The sequence below is a fragment of the Accipiter gentilis genome, chromosome 10, assembly GCF_929443795.1.
Source record: "Accipiter gentilis chromosome 10, bAccGen1.1, whole genome shotgun sequence".
NCBI classification, from domain to species: Eukaryota; Metazoa; Chordata; class Aves; order Accipitriformes; family Accipitridae; genus Astur; species Astur gentilis.
The window spans coordinates 33930029-33942904 of NC_064889.1; the positions used below are offsets into that span (position 1 = coordinate 33930029).

Consider the following 12876-nt stretch of genomic DNA (forward strand, 5'->3'; position numbering starts at 1 on the left):
CTGGCATTGATAGGGTTTTGCTGCCAGGAGAAACCTTGGGCATCGAAGTGTCCCATTATCAGACAGGTAATGATGATTCTCAGACAGGAAAGGGCAAAAAGGAGTAAAATGTTAGATGGAAAAGAGCTGTAGTGCAACTGTGTCTAACTTTTTTCCCATGTATTTCTAGGCCCTGATGTCTCTCTTTGTTCTGGCCTCCAAGGACGGGTGGGTGGATATCATGTACGACGGCCTAGACGCTGTGGGAGTTGACCAGCAGGTACGTGCTCTAGCAGAGCTGTAAGAAATGAGTTGTCAAAGGTCACACATTTTGGCTCTTGTTTTGCAAAGTACTGCCGGCTTCCACAGTCAAATGGGGTTATGGCGTTTGGATTGATGGAGGCGTTTAATCCAAGTCCTGGGGCATGACGAGGAGTCCAGTGAATAGTCTGGATTTGGACCTAGCCTTTTCCCTACAGATTTTGCAACACGACTGGTGTAACTAGGAGAACCACACCTACTGAAGAATGGTTTGACTTTTTCAGCAATTTGGACATTTCAGGAGGAAAAAAGTGCTTTGTGTAGGTACAGGTTTTCAGCGAGGGACTTAAATAGCTGCAAAGGATGCTACTGTCCTGCTGTTGGCAGAACAGAGGTGGTTCTTCTGTCCTCAACGTACTTTGTGTTTTGGGAGCATTCAGTTGAAATACCTCAGAGGGCTCTACTTTTCAGGAAGAGCAGAGCGCACTGAGCTGCCTCAAAGGGGCACCCATGGGTTTTGTGGATGGGGCAGCTGCATCAGTTTGCTCCCGTTTTTTTTGAGGTTCAGTTGACATTTGTCTTCCTTCGTTTCGCAGCCAGTCATGAACTACAACCCGTGGATGCTCCTCTACTTCATCTCCTTCCTGCTGATCGTTGCCTTCTTTGTCCTCAACATGTTCGTGGGGGTAGTGGTGGAGAATTTCCACAAGTGTCGGCAGCACCAGGAGGAGGAAGAAGCCAAGAGGCGGGAGGAGAAGAGGCTTCGCCGGCTGGAGAAAAAGAGAAGGAGTAAGGAGAAACAGATGGCTGGTCGGTAGTCTTTCCACATCTTTCTGAGTCCTGCTTGACCTTCCACACCACCCCTCCTACCTCCCCTCCCTGCCTCGCGTCTGGTGATCATTCTTCTCCCCAAAGCATGTCCAGCTATAAAATTTGCATGAAGGAAATAGTGTTGTTTTAGGCTGAGCAAGAAGCCATGGAAGCCTTTTTAATGGCTGCATGATTTGCAATGACCTTTCCATTGGAGGTTATTTAAATTAAAATATAATAATAATCATAATCAGACCTGGAGCTTCTTGGATAGCAGAGCTCAGTGTTACACAAATAGTGACAACTGCAAAGATCAGCAGTGCCGGATGGCATCATAAATCTTCTGAGTCATGAGCACTGTTGCCGATAACTGGATTCACTATTTGGCTTATTACAGCCTTGTAATGCCACAGTGATGTTACCTGTCCCATTTATCACGCAGGTTTATTTATTGGCGCAGTAGCACCACTGCTATTCAAGAGTGTAATAAAATAATGGAGCCATCTCATTCTAGTAATGCTTAAAAACTCCTTAGAGAAACATATCAATGCATTTGCTTGAGAAATACAGATTAGAAAAAAAAAAAAGCAGTTGAGGAGAGTAACTAACCAGACAAAATAGCACTGATGCAAATTGAACCAAACTCCAAACTGGATGTGCAAGCTTGCAGCCCTGCCTAGAGAAGGCTTTACAGATGAAAGGAGGCTAGACCTCCCCTGCTCTGCCAAAAGTCTCCAACCTGACGTTTGTCTTTTAGTCTTTTTTTCTGTTAATTTGGTTGAATAAGTAAGAAATATGTCAGCCAGAGGCCACAGGTCGGAGGTACTCTTCTCGCATGCTCTCTCTTCTGACTGAACTTTCTCCGTTGCCCTTCGTGTCCATGGCCTCACGCTTTCCCTCCCTGGTCAGTCCGCCTGCTGCTCTTTCTCTGTCCCCTTTCACATCTCTTCTCTATCTTTGACAGACTTCAGTACTGTTTAAGAGGCTGTCTGATCAGGCGCTTGTTCCGAAAGCTGGTAATATTAAGTCTGTTTTACTTTTTTTAATGGTCTAAGAGGTGTTTAATAGCTGTGACAGGCTTCATCGTGCAACCACGTACCACAACCGTGTCTCAGCCTCTCTCGGTTCAGCATTTACCCAGCACTTTCCTTTGGTTGCATCTTTAAGCCCCGTGAGCTTCACGGGTTTTGTAACCAATAAGATGTATCACACCAGCCTCTGGACATCAACCTTTGGTTTATGCCAAGAGCCTGGCTTTCTCAGTGGTCAGTGGAAAGATGGAGGCTTCCCTCAAGAGCGGTGGAGGACACGTTAGACTATTCTCAGTTAAGCGGGATACAGATGAAAAGATTTGTTTTGTTTTGTTTTTCACACTAAGGAAATGCCTAGAAAGCTCTTTTGGTCAGTCCAAGTTCCCAAACACAGTTTCAGGCTGATGAGTTAGAAAATGTTTTTAAAGGCTGGATAGAAAGATCCCTATTTAAAGTTGCAGTTTTGGAAAGCAGACATTTCTGTAGAAGAAAAATAGATGTTTAGTTATTATTAATGACCTTATTTATAATGCTAGAGGAACTAGATGAAGAAAAGACGTAAGTCTGGGCAATTTCCCAGCGGGAAGGAATCACAAACCATCCTTGGAGATGTAGTTATTCATTCAGTCCTATGAAATGCCTAATTAAAGAGGCAATAAACAGCTATTTTACTGAGGATCAAATATTGCTGAGTATTCAATCGCCATAAAAACCTTTCAAGAGCAAAGTATGAAGCCCTCCAAATCGCTTCAGAACAGTTTTCCCAATTTGCGTTCAGTGAAACGTTGGTTTTAATTGACCGTGTCCAGCTTTGCCCTCAGAGGCAACAGATGTCGTTGCTTAGCTTCATTCTGCATGGTGGGAACTTGCAGACGATACCAAAGCTAGGGCTTTGATTATGCCAACAACCGCATGGGGGTTCTTTTCAGCTGGGCTTCCTGAGCGTCCCCAGATGCCCAAACCAACCTATGGATGTCAGACGTGGACAGATGTAGACATCTAACTGGCTGCACAGTCATTTCTGATTGTAGACTCTTCCAATGCGTTTACCCAGTCGGACATCTGAAAACCAGAGAAGCGTGTGAGATCCCCGCTCCGCGAGATGTAGGTAGATGCAGGAGCGGTCACTGTAAGGTGCGCTGGCCCAGCAGGATTTGTACAATGTCCGTCCTTCAGCAATGTCATCTTCATCATCGTCAAGCGAGGGGGGTCTCGGGGATCTCTTGGGCTTCCACCTGTGTATGTGGGAGAAGCGCAAGAGCCCTTCCTTTTTCACAACGAACCCGTGTACCTGAGCCCACCCTCCAAGAGGCACAAGGAGAGGATCCCACAAGGAAACATCCCCAGTAGAGGCAACGGAGAGCCTGAGAGCCGTAGGGACCTCTGAAGGGGAAGGGAATTCTTGCCGTGTGTCCTGCCGGGTGATTAATGCCATTTCGTTCTTTTAGATCTAATGCTGGATGATGTATTAATGGAGAGCTCAGCCAGTGCAGTGCAAGGTACTGGGAAGTCGGCACGTCTCGTCCCACTTGAATGGCAGTGCTGTGTCACTAACGGCTGGCCACCGCTGCTGTGAGGCATCCCACTAAACCGTGTGTGTGGTGCAAAGCTCGTTTGCTTACTTCATGGCACACGCATATCATTCTGAACGGCAGGTCTGCAGACCTGGCTCAGGACTGACACTTGCAAACCCTTAATTTACCCCTTGATCATGTTATGTTCTTCAGTATTATTTTTTTCTGGTTTTCATTAAGACACTGTCAGACTTTTCATGGCTTTTTTTTTTATTCTCCTTTTTTTTTCTTTGGTTTTTGTTTTTTTTCTTAGAGAATAATGACTGGACTGTGAAATGGGTCCTTTATTGTTTACTCTAGCTTTCTAACCACTAACTTAGGAGTCTCTGAATAATTTGCAGGAGTGTCTCTGGAAGGCAGGCAGTCTCACTTCGGGAGGTTATTTCATTATTTCTCCAGCCCTTGCTCATTGCTCCACAAAGGCTGTGCTTCAGGGAAGCACAGTATTTTTCCAGCAAGGTAAAATTCAGTATAGTGCAAAGCCTCAGTGCTTTAATAGAGAGATCAACCTCACGCCAACCCTCAGCGTGGACGTGCGGTTTAGCCGTTGTGCTGCCCAGCTTGTAAATTCTTCGTATTGATTGAGAGCCGCTCGATCCATGAGGCATCTTGCGAATTAAAAGAAATAAAGATGTCACCTCAAAGCCTTTCCAGGTCCTGATGGGGACAAAGCAGCTGAGCTGAACGCTGCTTGGGGTTTGACCTGACCACCCCAACCAGGGCTCACTCTCGACTCCCTTCCCCGTCCCCCCTTGCCGGGACGATGCTCAGGGCTGCAAATGTGTCCCTTGGTCTTTTTAGTTTTAGGAGAAGCTTTGATCTGGCAAGCATTTTGTTTAATTCATAACTTAAGAATGTTAGCCTGAATAATTAAAGAGGTGCCAACATAGAAACAAATATAGCTGTAATTTTTGACAAAAATAATATGCTAGGAATATTGTGCCATTAAAACTCTCACCTGTGAAAAAGCTCCCACTGCTTGAGATGGGAGCAGGGCTCCATCCATCTCTCTCATATTGCAGGGAGTTTTGATTAAATAAAAAGTGCAAGGTGAGGGCTTTCGGCTTTCACTGCAGACGATATCTCAGGGAGACCAAGGTTCCTACCTTCTAAGGTCTTGTTGGAAGTTATCACAACATGCTTTAATAAATCCTGAATCTCCTTCCCATTGCCATTCCTGGTATTTTTATTTCTTTGCCTTCGTTCCTGCTCTTCTTGGTAGGCCTCCTGTCCTCTCTTGCGAAACGAGGGCAGCAGGAGGGGGGTGTTGTCACTGGGTTTGGGGGTCTGATTATTTTTTCTTCTTTTTATTTGGTTGTGATTCCTCTCTTGGTCCTACAGAGCTACATCGAGGCTGGTTTATTTTATTTTATTTTTAAGGCACTGAACTCATTCCAAACCCCTCCGTTATCCCACGCAGGCTCAGAAAGACTCTTAGTTTGCCTTCTAAAAGTGTGCGATTGTCAAGTCTGTGCTTTGTGTTTCCTTTTGTTGTCTTTTCTTTGAATCCAGCGGTAGTGAATGTGCCAGCGTGAGGGAATAGAAGGATTTTCTTTCTGAACCTGGCTGTGGGGGATATGAAGGACTCAGTCCTGGGTGCTGTAGATGAACCTCCTGTGGTTCGATGAGAAATCTGGAGTTGTGACCCCAAAACTTCCACACATCTCTGCACTTACAGAGGGCTTCTTTTCTCTTTCTGTGAAGATAAGATGGAGTATTGTGTGTGTGTGCTGCTGCCTGGTGCTTACTGAGATATTGTAATTTTATTTTTTCCTTTTTTTTTTTTTTTTTTTTTGAGTCTACATTCTATCATAACTGGAATCTTCTCAGTGGAAATAATTTCTCATTTTCCATTTTGCCTTTTTTTTTTTTAATAAATCCATTCAGTACAATAAAAGCCAAGTAAAACGCTGTGTTTAAATAAAAAAAGTTCCTTCAGTGCAAACTATTTTTTAACCTAATAATATTCTTGAAACAGTTTGTAAATCCAGCTGCGTCACGGGCTCATTGCTCACTGGTTTGCCGCTGTCTTCCAGATACACTCAGACCTGCAAAGTAGTTAATTCCCTTATTATAGGAGAAGGAAGAAACTGGAGGAGACAGTAATGGAATTGTCCCACTCTCATGAATTCCAATTTCCCATGCCCACGCATCTCCGGCTTGAAAGCCACCTCAGGGAAAGTGGCAATTTCTGTCTTGACAGGGCTATATTTGGAGGCAGCCACTATTTGGAGATATTTCAGAGCTGCATGCCCAGCCCGATTCCCCCCAGGAAAATGCAGTTAATGGGAAGAGAGTGGCCCCGGCCCCATCTCCCGCGGTGCCGGCAGAGACCGGCCGAGCCCCGGGACCGTCTGGCAGCTGATGGTGGCACTGGGCTGCCTCCAGCGTGATCACCGAACCCGAAGGGCACCTGGCCTGGGAGAAGTTAGAGTGGGATCAGGAATGGGAAATGTTTATCCCGCAACAGCAAGGGTCATCGCCTTTCCAAATGGGCAGGAGAGGACGGCGATGAGTTTTGGGTACTCCAAAACCCAGGACGCAGCCTGGGGCCGCCGTGCCCTGCCTCCCAGCCCTCGTCAAGGGGATCAATTATAATCCCAAAGGACGATGCCAAGAGGAGCGCAGAATGTCTGCTTGGGAAACAACTCGAGCTGAGAGCCCCCCCGGCCAGGCACCCGCTTCCCTGGCCGCCGTGGTCCGCTTTGACCACCACGGCCCAGGATGAACAGGTGGGTGGGATTCTCCCAAACCATCTCTCAACCAGCTGCAAAATCCCCTTCCTATCTGGGTTAGGAGGAGATCGCTTGGGATCCACTGTCCGAGCTGATTTTCTCCTGTGTAATGATAGCGAAACGTGAGCCACTTCTCCCTCTCTCCCGGCCCCCAGCCACGGTGAAGCAGCTTGGTTTACACCCTGTTCACCAGCCTGATGTCTCGTAGTGGGCTTTTGCTGTATTTCCCCACCTTCTTGCATCTTCATCCTGCCGATTCTTCTTTCGTTCATTTGCTCTCCTCCTCTTTTCTTTAACGCCATGTGTGCCGGGAAGCCAAGTTAACCTTTCCAGTAATAACCGAGACTAACCCAGAGCTCTTGTTGTTCTTGACACAGTGCATTGTAACAGTACAGTAATGTGGTGTTGTGTTAGTTGTGAAGTTCACCACCTGGAGTTTAACAGATGTCTGTATTTCCCAAGATGTTGGTATTGTTTAGATCTTTACTGCAATAATTAGAAATGATACTGTGTGATAGGGGGCACGGGCTTTGCACCTGGATTATTCCACATGAGCGATACCCAAATTCTCTGCAGAGCTGCACAGGTCGGGTTAAATAAATGGTGTATATAAAAAAGTGAAAAAATGGCTTATCTGTTCAGGAAGTTCCCTGCCCACCTAGACACAGTAGGTGTTTATCGATAGTCCTCAGACAGCATGCCAGCTTGTGTGTGGTTCATCTCGCGGTACTATCTGTATTGCACTAATACGCATGGCCGGCATGCGGAGACCGGTGAAGCGCGTGGTGGCATGATTCATAAACAGGGTTGGCAAATCCCCTCTTAACAAAGTTAATGGGGAAGGATGAAACATTTCCTAATGGTAATTTTCTAAGGCTGCAAGGGCATCTGCGAGAGCAGCATCCAGAGACGTTTGGCTGTGGAAACCTGGGGGCATGTGCTGGGAAAGGTGAAAAGGAGCTTTGGGGTTTGGGAGAGGGGGGGTGTGAAGGGCGAGAAGCCTTTGCAGATATATGAACAATTAGCAACCCTGCTTATAAGGTCATGCGCGGTCTAATCCAGGTGCAGGAGCCCTGCACAGGGGATATTTTACAACCTCTCTCTAAATCCTCTCTCTGTTCTAACGGCGTCGGTGCTATTCTGTAGGATTTGGAATTACCCGTCAATCAAAACTAAGAAAAAATTTGAATTCCAGTGTAATTATTCATAAGTAAATCTATTGCAAGAAAAGGCAGAAACATTGACGTTTTTCTTTTTGAATGTGAATTATACATAAATGTAGAAGAAGTGATCCAATTACGATGGTGTTTCTTTCTGAGATGATAAGTTGGTTCATAAAAATAGGTCCTATTCCTCACCTAATTGTATTCAAACATTTTAGTTAATTTGCTACTCATAATTTAGCATAATGTGATGGAGATATCTTGACTTTATGGAGATTTATGCAGATTTTGAGTTATCTGACAAAGTCTTAGGAGTGAGTCAGCAGCTACCAGTCTGCTTTTCTGTAAGCACTCAATAGGTTCAGCATGAAAATTCATTTCATAGACCTTTTCATCGATACCGTGCTTTAGCAGTCAGGTACAGATCACCTAAAGCACACTGAAGATCAGAAAGTGAATATTAATATTGCCTTTCATTTGATGACACTGAAGCAGAATTTTGGGCGTTCCAAACCCCTACCGAATAAAACTGCTGAGTGATTTGTCTCTCTGGTCCCTGGGCTGTAAGGGAAAGGTCTGTCTCTATGGAAAAAACAAAACTTCTTTGATTTTTCAGGATCCTGTTATGAAGTAGGGAGCACATGAAACCATTAAATCTATGGGTTTGATTGCAATGTCATTGGCTATTGACAAAGTGAATTCTATTTCCAGGCAAAATTTAATCTTCTAAAATTAGTTTTCCCTGAGGGCAACCCAAACCTGTGCTTCGTGGCTCCATTCTGCCCAACTTTTTGCTCAGAATAATGTATCAAACTGTACATTTGCTCAACAGCACTAAATATCAAGCCGTGTAAGTCTTACAGCTCAATAATTTTCATAACCAGTTGATCATCTAATTATGAGAGTAATATTATACTCTGACATATGCAAGACAGTCCTTTCCACTTCAATCTGCATTATAATGCCTCCTTGAAAATTGTACTGAATTATATACTCAGCCTTGGCATTTCCTCATTAGAGATTAGGTGAGTAAATGAGTTTATCTCTAGGAACACTCTGGGTCTAAAGAGCATGTGTCATCCCTGAGGCAGCCGAACACGGGAATGAATTGAACAGTGAAATCTGTACTTTGATAATCTTGTCTAAATGGAGGATCGTTATTTTCTAATCGCTAAGGCTGACTGATCAGTTTTCCTCGGTACTTTTATGGACCATTTTTCAGGGCTCTGACAGCCAAAGTGTTGAATTTTGTTCTCTCTACAGTTTATTGCAAAGAACAGAATATGTCTGAATTACTTCTTCTTCAAAGACCACCGCTAACTCAGTGGCCTGTATTTTTATGCCATTGTTAGTAAAATCTGTCCCCAACATCTGACCGTTAATTAGGTTTTCAGATACTTTGGGGACTTTTAAGGTCAGCAGAAACAAAAGTTGTTGTTTTAATTTAAATTTCCCTACAGGGAAAACATTCTTTAGCAGCACAATAGTCCCAGCTCACCTTGTCCCTGATGCCATAAGGCTGAGTATAGCGCATGTCCCACTGAAGATGTTTAATGGATATGAGATGACGGGAGCCCTGCTGTGTATTAAAAATGGTAACATGCCAGCAAGAACAAAGGAAATAAAAAAGACAGCATGTTGCTGTAATCAGTCTAGAATTTATCATCCTTGGAGTTGGAAAGTGAGGGTGCGTTGACTTCAGAAAGACGCAGAGAAATGACTTGACGTGCCTCTCCGCTCTCCTCCTCCCCGCTGCAGAAGCACAGTGTAAGCCCTACTATTCGGATTACTCCCGCTTCCGCCTCCTGATCCACCAGATGTGCACCAGCCACTACCTGGATTTGTTCATCACTGGCGTGATCGGCCTCAACGTGATCACCATGGCCATGGAGCACTACCAGCAGCCAAAGGTACTGGGACAGAGAGGGGGAAAAGTGGGGGGAGGACATGCTCAGCCACGGTGGGATGTGCCGATGGGCAGAGTAAAGGCCAGTTTTGCTGTTAGACCTTGGGGCCCCCCATTCACCATGCTCGACTTGTCCCTTTGCCCCGTGGAGCGTACCCATCCTCCAGCTGGCTTCCAGCTCAAACCATGGCTTTCGGTACCTGGATCCCATTGCACCTCTTCCTTCTAGTTAAGTGCAAACGGACTGCTTTGAAAATGAGGATGGGAGCATGCTGGTTTGGTTTGCTAGACGAGATCGTCATTGAAATCTGCCATTTGACTTGGGTTTTCCACCCAAAAAAGGAGGAAAAAAGAAAAAGAATAGAAGAATTTGTGAAATGTTTCTTTTTGCAAGGTTTATTCTAAATCCCCAGTGACCCACAGGGCCCAATTTTCACGAGCACTGGATTCCATCCTGGTCTTTAAAATACATTTTAATGTATTAGTGTGCTAAGTTCCTGGGTCTTTGTCATACTCTGAAAATAAAAACAGCCTGTCCTGGGATGTCAAGTCTCTTGTGCATAAGAATGAAATGGAAATAGCTGCCTTTGCCATATAACTTGTACTTATTTTTATTAGCCACTTTCAGAATGAATAAATATAACACACAAAAGGAAGAAATATTCTTTAAGACTAGACAGGACTTGAATACTTAATGTAAAAAAAACCCAAACAACTAAGGCAAACGAGGGGAAAAATATCCTCCAGCCTATCATAAAGAAGCCAAGAAGTGAAAGGGCACAAGCCCAATTTATTTTTTCTGTTCAGGTCACCTTTAAATACCCTGGAAGGTTCATTGCGTGATTCAGTCATTTGGTGATGAAAAAGGTTGTTGGCCAAGAAGCTTGTATTGGAATCGCTCTTACTGCAGTCGTTCTGCAGCTACATTTTCTCTTGTATTATAAAAATGTTGGGCAGGCTTTTGTTTTTAATTTTCTTTAGGAAAATAACATTTTGTCTCTAAGCCTCTGGTATGCGGCATCTGGGTAATAACTCCAAGCTTGGGTTGTGCTGAGATGACAGCGCAGTTAGAGCCATGCACATGCTTGAGAGTCTTGCTGAATCAGGGCCCCAAAATCACTCTGGTCTGGGTGACTGATGGCTGGGATCCTGCAGATACTTAAAAGGCTAAATGTACCGGAGAGCTTTATACCCAAACTAACCATCGCTTGGTGTGGTGGTGCTGAAAGGGGTTGGTGGTGGGATACCCCGGGCTGCCCTGTGGATGAGATCCCAGCTGGAGATGCTGCGGCTGCCCATAGAGAGGAGGGGCTGCGGGTGTGCATAGAGGTGGTTCGAGCAAAGAGCAAAATCCGCTTTTGCCAAATAAATATGCTCATTTGCTGGCAGAGCCCAGGGCCCCTGCAGTATGGCAGGGAGGCTCGTTCAGAGCTTCCTTTGGCAGCTGGGCTTGTACTTCTCGGGCGGGTGAGGTGGTTTTCATCCATGGATGCTCAAAGATAAGCTGTAGCCTGAAGGCAGAGTGCATGGCTTAAACCCCTTTACTATGACTTCTCCCACCTGGGGATCAGCAAGTCTTGGGTTTGGTCTGAGAGCCCTCTGTTGCCATTTCCCACGTTCCCTAACAGTGCCCTGGACACAGTAGTCACCACCCCGTTTGCCAGCAGGGAGAGATTCAATGCACGTTACTTAAGAGGCCGTGCAGTATGCTGCTACCACAGTGCTCCTTCACGAGCAGGACTTTGGGGATGAAATCATCTCTGACGTGGCTTAATGCCTGACTGCGCAAGAGTTGTCCCAGCCAGGAGGCACCCGTAGTTAATGGCCAGGCCGTGACTTCTGCGGAGGGAAGGGTGGGCAGAGGAAAACCCGAGGCACTCGCTCCTGCTGGCGTGCCATCCCTCTCTCCTGCTCCTTGCCAAAAGCTCAAGGTGAGGGGTAAATGACAGGCTGTCACAAAGAAGCCATTTGGCCAGCTCTTGCACAGACCCGGCCAGCCCACAGCTCTTGCAGCAGGGCACAAACGAGCAAGTGAGATGAAATTCAGCTTTCTGCTGAAAGCACGAGGGGCTTTGCGCTGCTGACACCTGCAAAGGCAGCAGCTCCTACCCCTCACCCAAGCGATCCCAGCTGAGGCTGCGTTACTGCCCTCGGGGTTTGAGTTGTGCCTTGGGTTTGTGTCAGCCCTTCCCATGAATTATACCAGCTGGTTTGGGGCCAGGCAGAAATGCAGTCTGTGCGCTGCCTGAAGTACTGGGACTTTTCCCTGGGACGTTTATCATCGGAGAAAACCCACAGCTGGAGCCTTTTAGCTATAGTTTGGAAACGAGTAACTGGTGAAAGAAGAGGAAGGCAGGTTTGCAGCAAAGCCCCTCAGCAGAGCTAGCTCCTAATCCCGGTCCTGTGTCCACATCCCAGGTCCTTGATGAAGCCCTGAAGATTTGCAATTACATCTTCACCGTTATCTTTGTCCTGGAGTCTGTTTTCAAGCTTATTGCCTTTGGGTTTCGTCGCTTCTTCCAAGACAGGTAACAAAAGCTCCGACCTGACCGTGGGACCAGCAGCAGGTTTCCAGAGACATCTGCCCAAATTCGGGGTCCTGGACCCCGATGCTTTTCCCGATGATATCAGTCTGACACGTGTGAACGCTTTTTGGTGTGACTGATTGAAACCTGGGTAGGTGGAGGCTTGGGGTGTGGGTTGGAGAAAGGATCGTGCATGCCAAGGAGCGTGATTGCACTGCTTTGGCCCTTGGGAGTGGACAAAATAGGAGCGAGTCTCACATGGACTGGCAGGTTCTCTTCTCACACCAGTTGCATGTCCATATAATCAAGAGGACCTGGTAAAGTGACAAAATTTATGCTGAGAGAGAGAACCTGGTTCTGAGTGGAAATGAAAGAGAAAAGGGACCTCTTTTTATGTGGACGCAGAGCAGCAGATGAAATTGCTTCTTTCTCTAGATTTTCACTCTCTTACCTCGCAAGTAGAGATTTTATGTCCTTGGTGAATCTTTCTCCTCCCATTTTTGTCTCCTTCAACGTCAATACCAAGAGCGCTGGCACTGAGCAGGATCTGACACGAGCCCCTCGGCAGCCGGGGGATGGTTCCTCCCCTCTCCCCACATTCCGGGTGTCCGTGCTGGGATTATGCCTCTCTCCAACCTGGCACAAATCCCTGGGGTCTTTCCTTCGCCGAGCGTGGCTTTTTTGTTGCAAGGGCTGGACGTGGGGTCTGGTTCTTTCTAGGGCAGATCTCACGCTGAGGTCCACGAGCGTCGTGTCTAGAAGTGGCCAGACAGATGCCACAGTGTCTCCCCTGAGGTCTGCAGCCTCTGGGTAGAAAACTGCCCAGCTTTTGTTTCTGTTTCCCCTCAGTCAAGTATATCTTTGGAATTGGCTGATTTTCTAATGAGATGCA

The 12876-nt window shown here is 46.1% G+C and overlaps 1 protein-coding gene across 13 annotated transcripts in view; it reads left to right on the plus strand.

Moving 5' to 3' along the window:
* CACNA1G (calcium voltage-gated channel subunit alpha1 G) overlaps positions 1-12876 on the plus strand; it is a 152413-nt gene that overhangs the window by 115955 nt on the left and 23582 nt on the right. For 9 of the 13 annotated variants that reach the window (XM_049812054.1, XM_049812055.1, XM_049812063.1 and 6 more), the window contains 5 exons: positions 170-259; positions 837-1050; positions 3530-3580; positions 9312-9463; positions 11878-11987. In XM_049812054.1, coding sequence (XP_049668011.1) covers positions 170-259; positions 837-1050; positions 3530-3580; positions 9312-9463; positions 11878-11987 — 617 coding nt within the window. The remainder of the gene's footprint in view (positions 1-169; positions 260-836; positions 1051-3529; positions 3581-9311; positions 9464-11877; positions 11988-12876) is intronic. The other 4 variants (XM_049812057.1, XM_049812064.1, XM_049812059.1 and 1 more) reach the window with 3 other exon arrangements.